At 43.5% G+C, this 15,493-nt stretch overlaps 1 protein-coding gene across 2 annotated transcripts in view; it reads left to right on the plus strand.

The window, feature by feature from the left end:
* Window positions 1-15,493, plus strand: part of SI (sucrase-isomaltase) — a 342,643-nt gene that overhangs the window by 295,732 nt on the left and 31,418 nt on the right. For both annotated transcript variants that reach the window (XM_077488042.1, XM_077488043.1), the window contains one exon: window positions 15,059-15,192. In XM_077488042.1, the coding sequence (XP_077344168.1) occupies window positions 15,059-15,192 (134 nt within the window). The remainder of the gene's footprint in view (window positions 1-15,058; window positions 15,193-15,493) is intronic.

A 15,493-nucleotide genomic window follows, 5' to 3' on the forward strand; every position in this document is an offset into this window, starting at 1 on the left:
ACTGCACCTGCAAAGTGCAGTCTTTTCACCTTTAGTAAATCAACCTCAGTGTCTAATTAAGCTCTGGAGAGTCAAGGCACTTGCATCATTTTACCAGTAAATAAATCAATACACATGAGACAGAAATGAGTGGGGTAGAAAGGTTGAGTTGTCTCGTCCAACAGGCAGTCCTAACAACACTGATTAGAGTTTTTGTGCAGCAGAGGGACCATGTTGTCAGATCTAACTAGAAACACACTGGATTTTTGGCAGAGTAACAGGTATTTTCTAAACCTGCAGTATTTTATTAGGCTAAAACTTGGGGAAATTAGTCCTGACATAAACTTTAAGGGCTTTTGAAAATGCACAGAACATTCAGTATATGTTTATAAGTGTGTTTGTAATCATGTTTATGTGCTCGTGAGAGACAGATGGTCTGTACAGACATGGCTAGAAACCTAGTCACATTGGCTGTGCAGCCCTTCCTGCATAGCCACATGTTTATATCAGCAAATGAATGGATGAATGTTTTGCTTCAGCAATCTGAGCACTGAAAGTGTGATCTCTATAACTGATCCAGATTTTATGAGATAATTTAACTTATAGTCTAGTAGCTTGGCATGCAGTGACTCAATCCAAATGACATCCTGTAGATCACAGAACGCTTTAATCCAAAAACACATAACAGATGAACATTAGATAGGTAAAAAATATTATAGTGTGTTTAGCTCCAGCAGAATACAGCACATGTGATAAATGGAGGCTATAGCATGGAGAAAAAGAGGGATGGGACTAAGTACATACAGCATCCCCTAGCTATTGATTAAAGAAAGGACAAAACTATTTAAATGTAAATAGACAATGCACATGTACCATGAGACTTCCCATCAAAATCTAAGATATCAAATATTAAACAATTGAGAATCAATTCCAAACATTAAAGTGTTTGTTAACCCCAGAAAAAATAAATAAAGATCCTCTTCCTTTAAAGCATTATATACAGCACAGTGCTTATACTGCATCATTTGGCCCCCTGTATGACCTGGCTGATTCTGACAGTTTCTACCCTCCCCTCTCTGCACTGATATATCAGGGCTGCTGAGCTCTGATATGGTAGTCAGTGTACATGTCTCCATCAGCCGCAGCCTTGCTCTGTGTCTTCTGTGTCCTTTTCTCCATCCTCTTCTCCCCTCCCCTCTCTGACTGTCTGCTCTGTGTCTGCGCCACCATTAGGGTTAACCTTACATTATCCTCGTTGTTGATTCATCTAATGTCTCACTGCGACTGTGCTTTATTAAAAATGCTGCTATATACCTTGTTTACTGAGAATAAATCAGCGATCACGTGACATGCCACCTCTCTCTTCTCTCACATGACAGCTAAAGTGGGTGGGGCCACCTCTCTCCTCTCCTGAATGATGTCAGCAGGGGATCCTTGGCCCTGCCTACTGCATCTGTTGGGCCGAGAGAAGAGAGGCAGCATGTCACGTGATTGCCAATCTGCGATTAGTAAATAAGATATATAGCTGCATTTTAATAAAACACAGTCACAGGGGGACATTAGATTCAACAAAGAGAATAATATAAAGATAACCCTGTGGGTTAACAAACACTTTAAGTGAAGACTCTATTCCAGAAAGGGGAGAACAAGAGAATTATAATGCAAACATTAGCATACTGTAAAACTGTAAAAGTCACTAATGGTGTCTGTAAGATGTCAGAGAAGACAATCCATATGTCTTTCTTCAGAGGGGAAGGAAGCACCATGCACTAGATCTTCTTATCTCCCTGGCGGTAATCCCGAGTCTGGCTCGGGTTGGGATTTCAGCACCACGAGCGGTAACCCCGAGCCAGACTCGGGATCGCATTGCTGGATGCAGGGAGGACACAGGGAGAGTTACTTACCTTGTCCCCTGGATCCAGCGATGTCCTCTGTGCTGTGTGATCGAGTTGTCCTCCGCTCGATTCACAGAGTGCCGAATGCTGCCGCGCTCCGTTCCCTGCTACGTTACGGCACACGGGAGCGGAGATCGGCGCCAAATTCAAAAAAGTTAAAGTACACAAAACACACACAGTACTGTAATCTTACAGATTACAGTACTGTATAAAAAAATGACACACCCCCTTTGTCCCTAGTGGTCTGTGCAGTGCCCTGCATGCACTTTTATATTATAAATACTGTTTTTTTCTGCCTGAAATTTGGAGATTGTCCATAGCAACCAGAAAGTGTCCCTTTTTCAGTGTTTTAGGATTTGATTACATTATTGAATATTTTTTATGAATATTTATTATATTAGAAACTTTATCATACCCGGGATGTCTGCTAGACTCTTGTTTGAACAGATTTAAGAGAGTTATTCCTAAGAATTACAGGACTACAATATAAAACGCCAAATTTCCATGCAAAATAATTGTGCCGCTTTCAGCACCTAAAACCAGAATGAATCATACCGCCAGGCAGGTTAATCAAGTTTTTACAAAGGGTAAGGCAGCAACATGCACCAGTCTTTCTTACCTCCCTTTGAATCAAGTTGTTGGTTTTGAAGAGAAAGAAGTACCAGTTCCTTGATAGGCCTGGATTGCAGTCTCACTGTTCCTTCCTGAAAAGCATTTAAATCCGTCAAAACTCATCCCTGACTTCACAGTGGTTTTGAGTGTAATGGCATTAGCTCTGATTTCCTTGTCAGACTCAGGATTAACCAGTTCAAATGCAGAATCAGTGTGAATTGTGATGGGGTTACCATTGAAGAAGTGAGGTGTGGATGACTATGAAATGTCCAGAAATGCAGCGGCTGGTATTATATGGGCGCCCCGATCACCTGGGTTGAGGTCCATAGTCCATTGACATCTAGTGGCATTGATTGGGATTGGAGAACCTTTAGATTCTACTCTGTTACTGGCATACTCATAGAACTGTTTTGTTTGGGTATGTATGTATACCAACACTATCTTGCCAGTGTAAATATTAAAAGAGTAAATGTCAACATTTACACGTTTTATAAGCTCAGTAATCTCAGTAATCTCAATAGCTAATATGGCTGCACAGAGTTCAGGTGCTGGAATGGTAGGTGCTGGTTTTGAGATCAGTGTGGCCTTACCAAGGACAAAACCCACACGTACTGTGTCTCTTGGATCTATAACCTTGAGGTAGAGATGCCTCAGCTATTGCTTCAATGGACGCATCAGATAAAACATGGATCTCTCTTCTGGTGGCGTTCATTAGGGATGCAGAAATGTAAGAGCATGGTATTTAAAGTTGTTCTAGTGTATTCAGGGACTCTTTCCACGATTCCATCTTTTTAGTCTCTCTTTGGGTAATGGGGTATCTCGATCTGTGTTTTCAAAAGTAAACTATCTTCAAAGTATCTTACTCTGAATGGTAAAGGACATTATGAAACCCAGAGGATTGTAGATGCTGTTCACAACATACAAAGCTAATTTAGTGAAGGGCTTGCAACAAGTTAATACTTGAAACGTAAATGTGTCTTGTTTGGATGAAACACTTGGATGAAACACTTGCATGTGATCGTGTCTGTCACATTCTATGCACTTAGTAGTAGCCTTAGAGTCTTTAGCATGGTGTTCTGTATAAGTACAGCATTTGCAGCAAACCCCAAGTTTATTTAAAAGCTCTTTCTGTTCCTGCAAGGGTTTCTTTCTAAAGCTAATACACCTCCTAAGTGGGTGTGGTTTATTATGTATGGGACATTGCCATTTTGGGTCCTTGCTTTTCTTGTTCTGATTAGTCTTTTCAGAGACTGGAGTAGGTTCTGGTAGAATATCAGTTCTTTCCACAGACAGTGGTCCTTTCTGGTCTCTATGTGGAATGTGTGGGCTTGGAGGCCTTAGGGAAGGAGGACCAAGAGGGTTGGACTCCCCTGAGGAGAAACATGGATCATTCTTAGTATCTGCAACTCCCCTAATTAACTCAAAGAAGTAGGAAAGAGAGGAAAGGGAACTTTTTTTTTTCTTACGTGTACCTTGAGTTGAAAAGTACAATAGAAGGTCACTGAACTCTTGAAACTTTTGAATGTCCCCCTTGCCAGATATTTTTTAGGAAGGTTTGCAAGCAGAGCATCCGAAAATGGCTTCTGTGCTGCCAAATCTATGCTCATGTCGGTCCCAAGCACCTACGGCAAGGTTGTCAATGTACTGTAAACAGCTTTGAGTCTTTTGATACATTCAGTGGATTAAGGACTCAGCCACCTGATAGGCAAATATAGTTCTTCTGTAGTTGTTACATCTAGTTCACTGATTGTAGTTTGAAGGTAGATTTCTGACCTCTGTGGTTTTCTGGTTTGTTCGCAACCTTAGTGGGGCCTTTCTTAGTGAGTTCTTTGTGAAGCATGTATTTAGCAAACTCTGACATCTCTGTGTATTGAGACTTTGAATGCATAGCTGCATGTTGATTAAAGTCAGTTACATTGGCTGGTGTACTTAGATTAAGAGACTTTGAGAGGAATGGTGGTGCAAAGGCGTTCAAACCTAACACTGACTTAGAGGTGATTGCCATGTTGGGTTGTAGCTCTGGAGCAGTATGCTTGGTAGAAGGTAATTGATTAACCTCATGGCAAGATGCATTGTCTTCTGCTGTGGTGCAAGAGCCTGGGGTACTGAGCGTTGTGAAGATGCATGATCTCTAAAACCTTTAACCTTCCAGCTCTCTTTCGGTCAAAGGTTAGCTTAATTTTAGAAGCTTCAGCATTGGCATGGCCTTTAAAAAGTTGTTGACCAAGAGTGGAAGATCTTGATTGTAAAGCCTTGGTAGATCTGTAGGAGTGTCATGTAGATGCAGAGCAGTGAGATTTAGATTCATGAAGTTGCGTGATTCTAAGATGTCTCTCTCTAGATTATGTTCATCAAATGCCTTTAATTCTTCCTGTGACTTGTCAGTGTTGTTCAACTTTAAGAGGTTAGTATATTTAAAGCAGTATTAAACCCAATAGCAGGAATTTATTGTATTGCAGCATACCATAGTTTAGATGTGATTGCTGTATTTGTTTTCTTTTTTTTTAGGCTTTCTCTCTTCTATATTCATCTGGTAATCCAGCCAGCAAGTCTGTTGTTTTTCAAAAGCAAAAGCTCTCTAGCAGAATGTATCAGTTTACATGGATGAGACAAACCACTTAACATGGCAGGGTGATTTAAGCATTTACCTTGTCTGCTTACTTCCTGATCTGTAAAAAAAATTCTGTCTCTTGCTATGTTTCAGCCTCAATTGAAAACATAATGTCTTGCATTGTCATTGCATTGACAAAGAAAGCATTAACTGGCAGTCTCTGAGAAAGTTATTAGTTGATTAGCTCTGTGTGTGTTTGAGCAAAGACTGCTTTCTCTCTGACTTTGAAAAGTTATTAGAAGCAGAAATCAGAATGGCATGGCAGTTTCTAATGAATACATATGTAATACCCATATAATAGGCATATTTGGGGTGATTTACTAAAACTGGCTTACACATAATCTGGTGAAACTGTACATAGTAACCAATCAGCTTCCAACTTCAGCTTGTTCAATTAAGCTTTAACTATAAAACCTAGAAGCTGATTGATTACTATGCACAACTATATTCTGTGTCCACCAGTTTTAGTAAATCTCTTCCACTGACTTGCATAACAGCCTCTTTAGAAAAACACTGGATTGTTGCTCTCTTGTTGGCTGTAAGTTGCTGTGTTTAGCTTGTAGGCCTGCGCAGACTTATATGACAATTGCTGCACTGTCCTAAGCTGCTGTATATTCAGGGTGACATCACATTTCAAAGTGTATCCTAGAGCTATTGATGCTTTTTTGACTGGGGCTATAGAGCATTCTTTGTTTGGAGCGAAATATTTTCTTGTTTGAGCTAAACTAGATTTTTTGACTGTTCTGCCTTAGCAATCTAAGCACTCAAAGTGTGATCTCTAGAACATATCCAGTTGTGGTGAGATAGCTTAGCATGCAGTCTAGTAGCTTGGCAGACAGTGACTCAATCCAAATGACATCCCACAGATAATAGAGGCCTTTATTCAAAAAACTTGCAAAGATCATAATAGATAATAGTCAAATAATTGCCAAACCATTGTTCCTAATTTTTTATGAACAGTCTAATGACTGGAATTGTACCAGCTGATTGGAGAAAAGCCAATGTAGCACCAATATTTATAAAGGGCCAAGATACATCCCTGGGAATTGGCAATTGTATGCAAGCTCTTGGAGGGCATGATGAGGGACTATATACAAGATTTTCGTAATGACAACAGTATCATTAGCAGTAATCAGCAAGGATTCATGAAGAATTATTCTTACCTAACCAATCTATTTACCTTCTATGGGGGAGGTAAGCTGCCATCTAGATAAAAGAAGGCCCCTAGACATGATGTATCTGAATTTTGTAAAAGCATTTGATACAGTTTCCCATAAATGTTTACTGTATAAAGTAAGGTCCATTGGCATGGACCATAGGGTGAGTACATGGATTGAAAACTGGCTACAGGGGCAAGTTCAGAGGGTAGTGATAAATGGGGAGTACTCAGAATGGTCCAGGGTGGAAAGTGGGGTCTCCCAGGGTTCTGTCCAATACAATTGAAATTATTCATAAACAACCAGGAGGATGGGATAAACAGCTGAATCACTGTATCTGTGGCCAATACTAAGCTAAGCAGGGCAATAACTTCTCCACAGGATGTGTGAACCATGCAATAAGATCTGAATAAATTAATGGGGTGAGAAACTACATGGCAAATTAAGTTTAATGTATAAAAATGTAAAACAGTGCATTTGGGGAGCAAAAATATTTATGCATTCTACTCACTGGGGGGAGAAGAACCTCTGGGGGAATCTAGGATGGAAAAGGACCTGGGGGTTCTAGTAGATAACAGGATCAGCAATGGCATGCAAGCTGCTGCAAGCAAAGCAAACAGATTATTGGCATGCATTAAAAAGGGGATTAACTCCAGAGATAAAACAATAATTCCCCCACTCTACAAGATTCCAGTCCGCCTGCACCTGGAGTATGCTGTCCAGTTCTGAGCGCCAATGCTCAGGAAGGATGTGCTGGAACTGGAGAGAGTCCAGAGAAGGGCAACAAAACTAATAAAGGGACTGGAGGACCTTAGTTATGAGGAAAGGTTACGAGCACTGAACTTGTTCTCTCTGGAGAAGAGATGCTTGAGAGGGAATATGATTTCAATGTACAAATACCATACTGGTGAACCCACAATAGGAATATAGCTTTTCCATGAAAGGGAATTTAATAAGACACGTGGCCATTCACTAAAATTAGAAGAAAAGCAGATTAACCTTAAACTGCGAAGAGAGTTCTTTACTGTAAGAGCAGTTAGGATGTGGAATTCTCTTCCACAGGCTGTGGATTTAGGGGGGAGCATCAATAATTGCAAAAAAAACTATTAGGCATCTGAATAACCACAACATACAGGTATATGCCACCCCCATCAAATGATTCTCTGCAGCTATTACCTTTTGTACCATCACCCCCTCCCTTTAGAAGGTAAGCTCTATGAGCAGGGCCTTCCTGTACCTTTTGTATTGAACTGTACTGCAATTATGTTGTCCCCTCCCCCCTATACATTTTAAAGCGCTGCATAAACTGTTGGCGCTATATAAATCGTGTATAATAATAATAATAATAATAATATGCAATGTAATACTGACATAAAATCACACACATAGGTTGGACTTGATGGACTTTTTTTCAACCTAGCCTACTATGTAACTATGGACATCAGATTAGGTCAAAAAATCATAGTGTGCCCATCTCCAGCATAACACAGTATGTGATAAATGGAGACTAAAACATGAAGAAGAAGGGTGGACTAAGTACATACAGAATCCCCTAGCTACGGAGTGAGAAAAGAACAATAATATTCAAAGGCAAACAAACAACAACACACAGGCCCAGATTTACTCCCTTTGCCGCCCCAAGGCCGGGTCCTTCAATGCCGCCCCCCCACACACACACACGCACACACACACACCACCATTCTCGTCCTTTATCGATGACTCCTGAAATACTATAGGAGATGGTCAGAGACTGCAGACATAGTACAGGAGATGGTCAGAGACTGTAGTTATGATACAAGAGATGGTCAGAGACTGCAATCCTAGTACAGGAGATGGTCAGAGACTGCAGACATAGCACAGGAGATGATCAGAGGCTGCAGACATAGTACAGGAGATGGTCAAAGACTGCAGACATGATACAAGAGATGGTCAGAGACTGTAGTTATAATACAAGAGATGATCAGAGACTGCAATCATAGTACAGGAGATGGTCAGAGACTGCAGATATAATACAGGAGATGGTCACAGACTGCAGACATAGTACAGGAGACAGTCAGAGACTGCAGACATATTACAGGAGACAGTCAGGCCGCGTACACACGGGCGGACTGTTCGCCCAACCTTGTCCGCTGAACAGTGTTTGGGCGGACAGTCCGCTCGTGTGTGGGCTTTCAGCGGACAGTTTCAGCGGACAGTTGGACGGACAAAGTCTTTCGGAAATTCCGAAAAACTGTCCGCTGAAACTGTGTTTGAGCGAACAGTCCGCCCGTGTGTGGGCCTGTCCGCTGTACTTTCGAAATGAGCGGACTGTTCCCGCTCGGAAAGTCCGCCCATTTCGAGCGCGTGTACAGGTAGGCGGGGCCCGCGAAGGAGACGTCGCGGGCTCCGCCGCCTGGAATGGGCTTAAAGGGGAACCCCAACGCCGAAAAAAATCGGCGTGGGGGTTCCCCCCAAGTCCACACCAGACCCTTGTCCGAGCACGCTACCCGGCCGGCCAGGAAAGGGGGGCGAGCGAGCGCGCCCCCCCTCCTGAGCCGTACCAGGCCGCGTGCCCTCGACATGGGGGGTGCCTTGGGGAAGGGGGGGCCGCGCGGGCCCCCCCACCCCAAAGCACCTTGTCCCCATGTTGATGAGGACAAGGGCCTCTTCCCGACAACCCTGGCCGTTGGTTGTCGGGGTCTGCGGGCGGGGGGCTTATCGGAATCCGGGAGCCCCCTTTAAGAAGGGGGCCCCCGGATACCGGCCCCCCACCCTATGTGAATGAGTATGGGGTACAATGTACCCCTACCCATTCACCTGTGAAATAAAGTACAAAAAAAAACACAACACATGGAAAAAGTATTTTATTGCACAGCTCCGGGGGTCTTCCGTCTTCGGGGGTCTTCTCGCCGGACTCCTCCGCTATGTGTGTGTAGCTCTTTTGCTAGCGGAGGAGTCCGGCTTTCTTCCTCCCCGCCACCGGCCTCTTCTCCCGACTTCGGGGGTCTTGTCCCCCTCTTCGGTTCTTCTGCCGGGCCACCGCGCCTGGTCCGGTGGCCCGGTCTTCTGTCGCCGTCTTCCGTTCTTCTGTCGCCGCCTTCGGTTCTTCTGCCGGGCCACCGCGCCTTCTTGTAGCTCTTTTACAGGCGGTGGCCCGGTCTTCTGTCGCCGCTGTCGTCGTCGCCGCCGCCGCCGCCTTCCGTTCTTGTTCTTCTTCTTGTTCTTCTCCTGGAGATGTTGACTCGACGATCTCTCCGGCCGGAATGCCAGAGCCGCGCTGTGCGGTCACTTATATAGTGACAATGGGGCGGTGTCACATGGTATATGTCACATGGGTTGGTCACATGGTGACCCCGCCCCCTTACGATGTCATAGTCCCCATGTGACATCAACCCATGTGACCAACCCATGTGACATATACCATGTGACACCGCCCCATTGTCACTATATAAGTGGCAGCGGAGCGTGTCCCTGGCATTCCGGCCGGAGAGCTCGTCGAGTCAACATCTCCAGGAGAAGAACAAGAAGAACAAGAAGAAGAACAAGAACGGAAGGCGGCGGCGGCGGCGACGACGACAGCGGCGACAGAAGACCGGGCCACCGCCTGTAAAAGAGCTACAAGAAGGCGCGGTGGCCCGGCAGAAGAACCGAAGGCGGCGACAGAAGAACGGAAGACGGCGACAGAAGACTGGGCCACCGGACCAGGCGCGGTGGCCCGGCAGAAGAACCGAAGAGGGGGACAAGACCCCCGAAGTCGGGAGAAGAGGCCGGCGGCGGGGAGGAAGAAAGCCGGACTCCTCCGCTAGCAAAAGAGCTACACACACATAGCGGAGGAGTCCGGCGAGAAGACCCCCGAAGACGGAAGACCCCCGGAGCTGTGCAATAAAATACTTTTTCCATGTGTTGTGTTTTTTTTTGTACTTTATTTCACAGGTGAATGGGTAGGGGTACATTGTACCCCATACTCATTCACATAGGGTGGGGGGCCGGTATCCGGGGGCCCCCTTCTTAAAGGGGGCTCCCGGATTCCGATAAGCCCCCCGCCCGCAGACCCCGACAACCAACGGCCAGGGTTGTCGGGAAGAGGCCCTTGTCCTCATCAACATGGGGACAAGGTGCTTTGGGGTGGGGGGGCCCGCGCGGCCCCCCCTTCCCCAAGGCACCCCCCATGTTGAGGGCACGCGGCCTGGTACGGCTCAGGAGGGGGGGCGCGCTCGCTCGCCCCCCTTTCCTGGCCGGCCGGGTAGCGTGCTCAGACAAGGGTCTGGTGTGGACTTGGGGGAACCCCCACGCCGATTTTTTTCGGCGTTGGGGTTCCCCTTTAAGCCCATTCCAGGCGGCGGAGCCCGCGACGTCTCCTTCGCGGGCCCCGCCTACCTGTACACGCGCTCGAAATGGGCGGACTTGCCTCCGCCTTACGTGGGCGAGTCCGTTCATTTCAAAAGTTGAGCGGACTGTTTGGCAAACAGTTCGTTGAAACAGTCCGCTCGTGTGTGGGCAAGTCCGCTCATGCAAATTTTGAGCGGACTGTTTGCCCAAACTGTTTGACGAACAAGGTTGGGCAAACAGTCCGCGCGTGTGTACGCGGCCTCAGAGACAGCAGACATACTACAGGAGATGGTCAGAGACTGCAGACATACTACAGGAGACAGTCAGAGACTGCAGACATACTACAGGAGATGGTCAGAGACTGCAGTTCCTATGGACGTTAGTAGATAATGGCCGATTGGCCCTCTCACCTGACCCAGCGATACAGCAACGGTTCCTCTGATCAGGAGTCAGCTCAGACTGAATTGCCCGTGGCAACTCCGCTGGGTAGCACCCAGATCTGTATTCCTGCAATGACTCCATTCCTTTCTCCGTCAGGGATGGCGCTAGGCTGTGTGGCTTTCCCTCTGGTGGCGCAGGGCAGCGGGGTTCTCTCTCTCCCTCCATTAGTACAAACCCCCCAGGAAAAACCCCCTCCATTAGTACAGACCCCCCAGGAAAACCTCCCCTCCATTAGTACAGACCTCCAGGACAGACCCCCCTCCATTAGTACAGACCCCCACAGGACAGACCCCCACACCATTAGTACAGACCCCCCAGGACAGACCCCCACATCATTAGTACAGACCCCCTCCATTAGTACAGGTCCCCCAGGACAGACCCTCCCTACAATAGTACAGACCCCAGGACAGACCCCCTCTATTAATACAGACCCCCAGGACAGACCCCCCTCCATTAGTACAGACCCCCCTCGATTAGAACAGACCCCCAGGACAGTCCCCCCTCCATTAGTACAGACTCTCCCTCTATTACTACAGCCCCCCTGGACAGACCGCCCTCCATTAATACAGACCCCACAGGACAGACCCCCCCTCCATTAGGGTACATAGAAACACCCGAGCGGCAGCTAGAGAGGAGAGGACAGTGTGCATCCGCGCTGCTCGGGTGGAGAGTAGTTGTTCACAGCAGGCAGGAGAGACACATCGAGGAAGAGGAGAACGTGTTAAGCACGGACCGCCCTGCCCCCGTGACATCACTGCGCTGCTGCCGCTGGTCTCCCTCCACACAGAGACCAGCCGCTCCGCCTCCGATCTCATCCCCAGCTGCTCTCCTTCTCTGACAGAAGGAGGATGGTGGGGAGGGGCTTGAGCAAGAAACACAGCGGTAGTGAGCGACGGAGAGAGCCGACTCTGGAAATGAACAAGAGAAGGAGCACTATGGTGCTTCAGCACCCCCACCTCTCTGGTGCCCGGGTGCACTTCCCCCCCCGAGCAGATTGGCCCTGCATGCGGCACCGCCCCTGCATTATTGCTGCCCTGAGGCCTGGCCTCGGTGGCCTTGTGGCTAATCCAGCCCTGACAACACATGTGTTACATGATAATGCATGGTTCTAGAAACAGACACATTTGGTCCAGGGCCATGTATTCCTCTCTTTATATTTGGAAGAGAGGTGATCTCAGAAGGGAAGGTGCCACCTGGCATACGGCGTAAGGCCTTCCAGGAGGCGAGAGCAGCTTTATTTTTTTACTATTTTTCAGGTCCTAGGGGGATCGTAATTGACAATGGATATACATGGAAGGACACAATTTTTTAAATTTTTAATAAAGGACTTGTTAAAAATAGTTTCTTGTAGTTATTACTTTTTTTACACTTTTTTGGTGAATGGGTAGTGGTACAATGTACCTGATACCTATTCACATGGGGGGTGGGATCTGGGCGCTTGTTTAAAGGGGGCTTCCAGATTCCAATAAAAGCCCCCGCCCACAGACCCTCACAACCACAGCCCAGGGTATGAACTGGGGGGGACCCCCACACCGTTTTTTCTTTATTTTTCAAAAGCCAGACACCAGCAATTGTAACTGGGATTAGACAATTTTTTTCTTTAAAATTTTTATTTTTGCTATAGGATGTTTTAACTATGGTACAGATGCGCCACTTTACAGGCACATTAGGGGATCCCCCAGGCACTATATTTAAAGTAATTTTTCATTTTTATTGTTGCACTTCAAGCATAATTAAAATCACTGCTCCAGAAAAAATAATAGTTAAAAAAAATTAATGATACATGCCCTCCAGGGCAGTACCCAGGCCCCCATACCCATTTTATACCTAATTACTTACATACAAGCCTTCAAAATGGTCACTTTTGATTTTTCCTGTTTGACTCCCATATACTTCAATGGGGTTCGCCATTCAGGTTAGAACATGTCCTCTGTTCAAGAATTTTGCTGCAAACTGAACAGAGGGGCCCATCCCCACTGTTAATGCTTTATAAATCCTGTATGATAATATAATAATAATAATAGGCATCTGACATCTGTGGGTCTTAGTGGAGTTTTGTGATACCTAATGAAACAATTTTAGAGCTATTTAACATGTATCTGATATCTGTTTACATAACAAATCCAAAATTCCCATTATCATTTCCAGAATAAATTCACCCTCCTGATTGCTTAAGAAAGGCATAATTCGATTTCAGCTATGTTTAATCAATCTAATCAGGGAATAATAAAACCTAGCAGCCTACAAGTAAATTATATTATGACAAAATGTTCGACCATCATATCTCATCACATTATATAATCCAAACTTATGTTCAAATATTGGTACTCTTAGAGTGTTCTCCTGGTAAAACTACATCCTGATTACCTTCTGATTACTTCAAGTAATCAAAACAATCAATCACTAAAACATTCTGCCTCAGGTAGTGTGATAATTAGAAACATTAATAATATAACCTAATTTCTACTGAGTCATTTGGCTCATTCAGTTTCTTTTTTACTGGGCACAATACATGTTGGACTGCAAAATAAATACACAAACTACCTTTAAATTGCTTTATGCACATACTGTATGCATTTTTTGTACTGTGATTCTTTCAATTATTCATAAGCTTTTATTTCCATAAAAAATTTCAGTCACTGCTAATTTTCATTTCTAAAATTAGTATTTTGGCAGTTAATATAAGATTTAATGACCTTACATTAGGGATGTTTAATTTTCACTCCATTGAACAAGAGCTGAAAAAAGAAGCATTTTATGGGTATCCATGACCTGAAAATCTTTGCTAATTTAAATATAACTGTAATAAAAGAAAATATGAAGGTCACTTCCCTTTCTTGATTGAAAGAAGGTTATATCTGGCACAGAACCAATGTTCCATTATCAGGCAAGATTTAGAAACAATGAGAGTGCAATAACCAGCCTCATTATTTCACCCATAGATTAATATTGATCTGCTTTCTATTAATAAAAAAAGTGCATTTAGTAATTTTAACATTAATCTATAGTCCGTTTTTTGGTGCAACTAAGGTAATCTTTTAAAATTAGCTCCAATGCAGGTCAGTCTTTATAAATTGTTGGAAGCTTGAACAGATTTGAACCCGTATGGTTTGGTTTACTTATATACTGGAATTGATGCACAAATTCAGTGAATGAAAAGATAACTAAACTAGGCAGCATTCATACAAATTCAAGTTTCAAAATGGAAACACAAATGCAGTAACCAAAAGTTAAAGAGAAGTGGACTTTTGAAAAATAATTAATTTAAAACTCATTGTGCTGAATATCATTTTAATGAGGATATTTTTATTTCTATTTTTTAAAAGCTAGACTGGATATTTATTTATTTATTTATTTTTATACTAAACTAGATAGGTAAATCTTTTCTCATTACTAGAATATTCCCCTAATCACTTATTGTTTCTAAAAATAGAAAAAAAATTGTTTCCACTATACATTCAATTTAAATATTAAATATTAAAAATTAAATATTCAGTCAGTATGTAGTCACAGATTACACAAAGATCTACAGTAGGTAGTGATTTATATTATGAACAAGTTCAAGTAAACTGCTTTATAAATTGATGCATATATCTATGATTTTGCCATACCATTTACAATAGCAGCTGCTGAACCTGTTGTTTTACTGTCTGATTTGTTTGCATTGGTGGAACTCAAAATTTGAAAAATAAAGTTTAGTGCATAAAATGTTCATTTTCATCAAGCACAATTTAATAAATGAAAATGCAAATCTAAGATTCATGGACCTGTAACAAAACTGACTGTGTGCTGGCATTTATCTATTGATGAAACCAAATATTATCTCTTAATTTTATACTCATATTTTGTACTAACTGCTGTATAGTTATTTGCCTATACAGCATTGCTATAAATACCTCCAAAGTAGTGTGTGCAAATGAGTAAAGTGCAGATTTATTGAAGGCCTATTAATAAAAAGTGCCAGCTGAAAATCAAATTTACTGTCCTTTTATTCATTTATTAATGATTGTTTGCTTTATACGTCTGCTAATTTGTGTCATATTCTGTGCAAATAGGAGTATACGCAATTTAACAGGAAAAAGAGCAATTGTTGTTAGCCGCTCCACCTTCCCGACAGTTGGGCAGTGGATAGGACACTGGCTCGGAGATAATACTGCTGCCTGGAATCAGATAGATAAATCTATCATTGGTAAGCCATTTTCAGAATGTAATATTTATGTAAAATCTTTGATCCTTGAATGATACTGGTAATGGCTGCAGGGGGAAATAATCAAATAATGAATACAGATGATTTTGCATAAGCAATTTAGTTTAGTTACTACTGAAATCTTGTCTGTAGTTGGTAAGGCAAAGACAACAAAATATTACCTGTAATTATGTGATTAAATTCAGTCACATAAAAAATCCAATAAAATCCCACAATAGCTTTAAAATGTTAAAATGTAATTTCAAAAGTAATTTTCAATACTTTTTAAAGGATAAGTTCACCT

The sequence above is a fragment of the Lithobates pipiens genome, unplaced genomic scaffold (genome assembly GCF_037356315.1).
Source record: "Lithobates pipiens isolate NorthernLeopardFrog02 unplaced genomic scaffold, aLitPip1_a1.2 Scaffold_18, whole genome shotgun sequence".
NCBI lineage: Eukaryota > Metazoa > Chordata > Amphibia > Anura > Ranidae > Lithobates > Lithobates pipiens.